The 1,260-nt window shown below is 43.5% G+C and overlaps 1 protein-coding gene across 1 annotated transcript in view; it reads left to right on the forward strand.

Annotated features, from left to right (window-relative positions):
* LOC106533155 (uncharacterized) overlaps positions 1-1,260 on the forward strand; it is a gene marked incomplete in the record, with an annotated part of 58,333 nt that overhangs the window by 1,070 nt on the left and 56,003 nt on the right. Inside the window, 1 exon segment of the mRNA XM_014029396.1 lies at positions 305-392. Within this exon segment, the coding sequence (XP_013884850.1) occupies positions 305-392 (88 nt within the window).

Genomic DNA, 1,260 nt, shown 5'->3' on the forward strand with positions numbered 1-1,260 from the left:
TCTCTCTCTCTCTCTCTCTCTCTCTCTCTCTCTCTCTCTCTCTCTCTCTCTCTCTCTCTCTCTCTCTCTCTAGAGAGAGGCAGAGAAAAGAAGGGGCGGGGAGGAGGATAAAAAAGGAGGAGGAATGTTGAAGCTCCATCCACTGCTGACAACAGAAAGCATTTTGCGCAGAAAAAGTCTGCGATGCTCAGAGCAGACGTTCAGTTTCTCAGCCTTGGAAGTTAAGTTGTTATTTCATTTCTCTCCGTTTGCCTCCACAGCTGCTCCAACCATCTTTGCCCAGCAAAAGCAGCCTCCTTCTCCTTCTTCTTCCCCGTCGTTGCAGTCTTGTGTGGCAGCATCTAAACATGGTGATCAAAGTGTACATAGCATCGTCCTCTGGATCCACCTCGGTAAGCAACAAACACAGTAGCATGGCTTGTTTACTCCCGGGTTTGTAGCCAGATTTAAACTCAGCCTTTTAGGGATTGTTTTGGATTTAGCTGAACTTTTATTGAACTCACCAAACTGGTGCTCAGGCAGCCATCCCCTCAGTTTAGAGGGAGTCTGACTCTGGCAGCACTGCTGTCTTCAGGAGGTTTTGGACGTTGGTTTTTTAGTATTGTTATTGGAGTTTTGTCTACTTTGTGGGACAGAAAACTGAACAAAGAAGGAAGGAAGTCTGAGGGAGGATGACTGACTTCTCTCTCTCTCTCTCTCAGCTGTGGTTTGTCACAGTGCTTCCTGCAGTGGCAGTTAGCAACTATGCTGGAAATAGTTAAAAGTATGCAGAAAAAAATATATAAATTATAGAGTTAAAATTCTGTTCTGTGTGAGCTGATGCCAGTGCAGGARGTTTCAAATAGGAGGAGGCGGAGCGCCTGGGATCAGACTTGTTTATGCAGCCTTGAGGAGGTTTTAGACTCCAAAGTTTTCTTCCAGAGTGCAGAGAGGAATGATAGTGATGCAGTTTTCCAGGGCCTCCTTTTAGACAAGCAGCTGCAGCCCCAGGATCAGTGCTTTAAGACCGTTGAAGGCCTGGCTTAACCTAGATGTCCATTTCACTATCAAATTGAGTCGTATTGTGCAGGTGTAATATTACTTTGCATGCATGTTTTTTGCAAACTGTAAAACTACTGCAACAGAAGAACAAGACGTTATTATCCAATAACATTAAAATCCTTAATTAGGGGTAGGGCTGCCATGATTAATCGATTAATTGACGACTAATCGATTATTAAAATAATCGATGACTAATTTAATAATCGATTAATCGTTTTC

The sequence above is a fragment of the Austrofundulus limnaeus genome, unplaced genomic scaffold (assembly GCF_001266775.1).
Source record: "Austrofundulus limnaeus strain Quisiro unplaced genomic scaffold, Austrofundulus_limnaeus-1.0 Scaffold896, whole genome shotgun sequence".
NCBI lineage: Eukaryota > Metazoa > Chordata > Actinopteri > Cyprinodontiformes > Rivulidae > Austrofundulus > Austrofundulus limnaeus.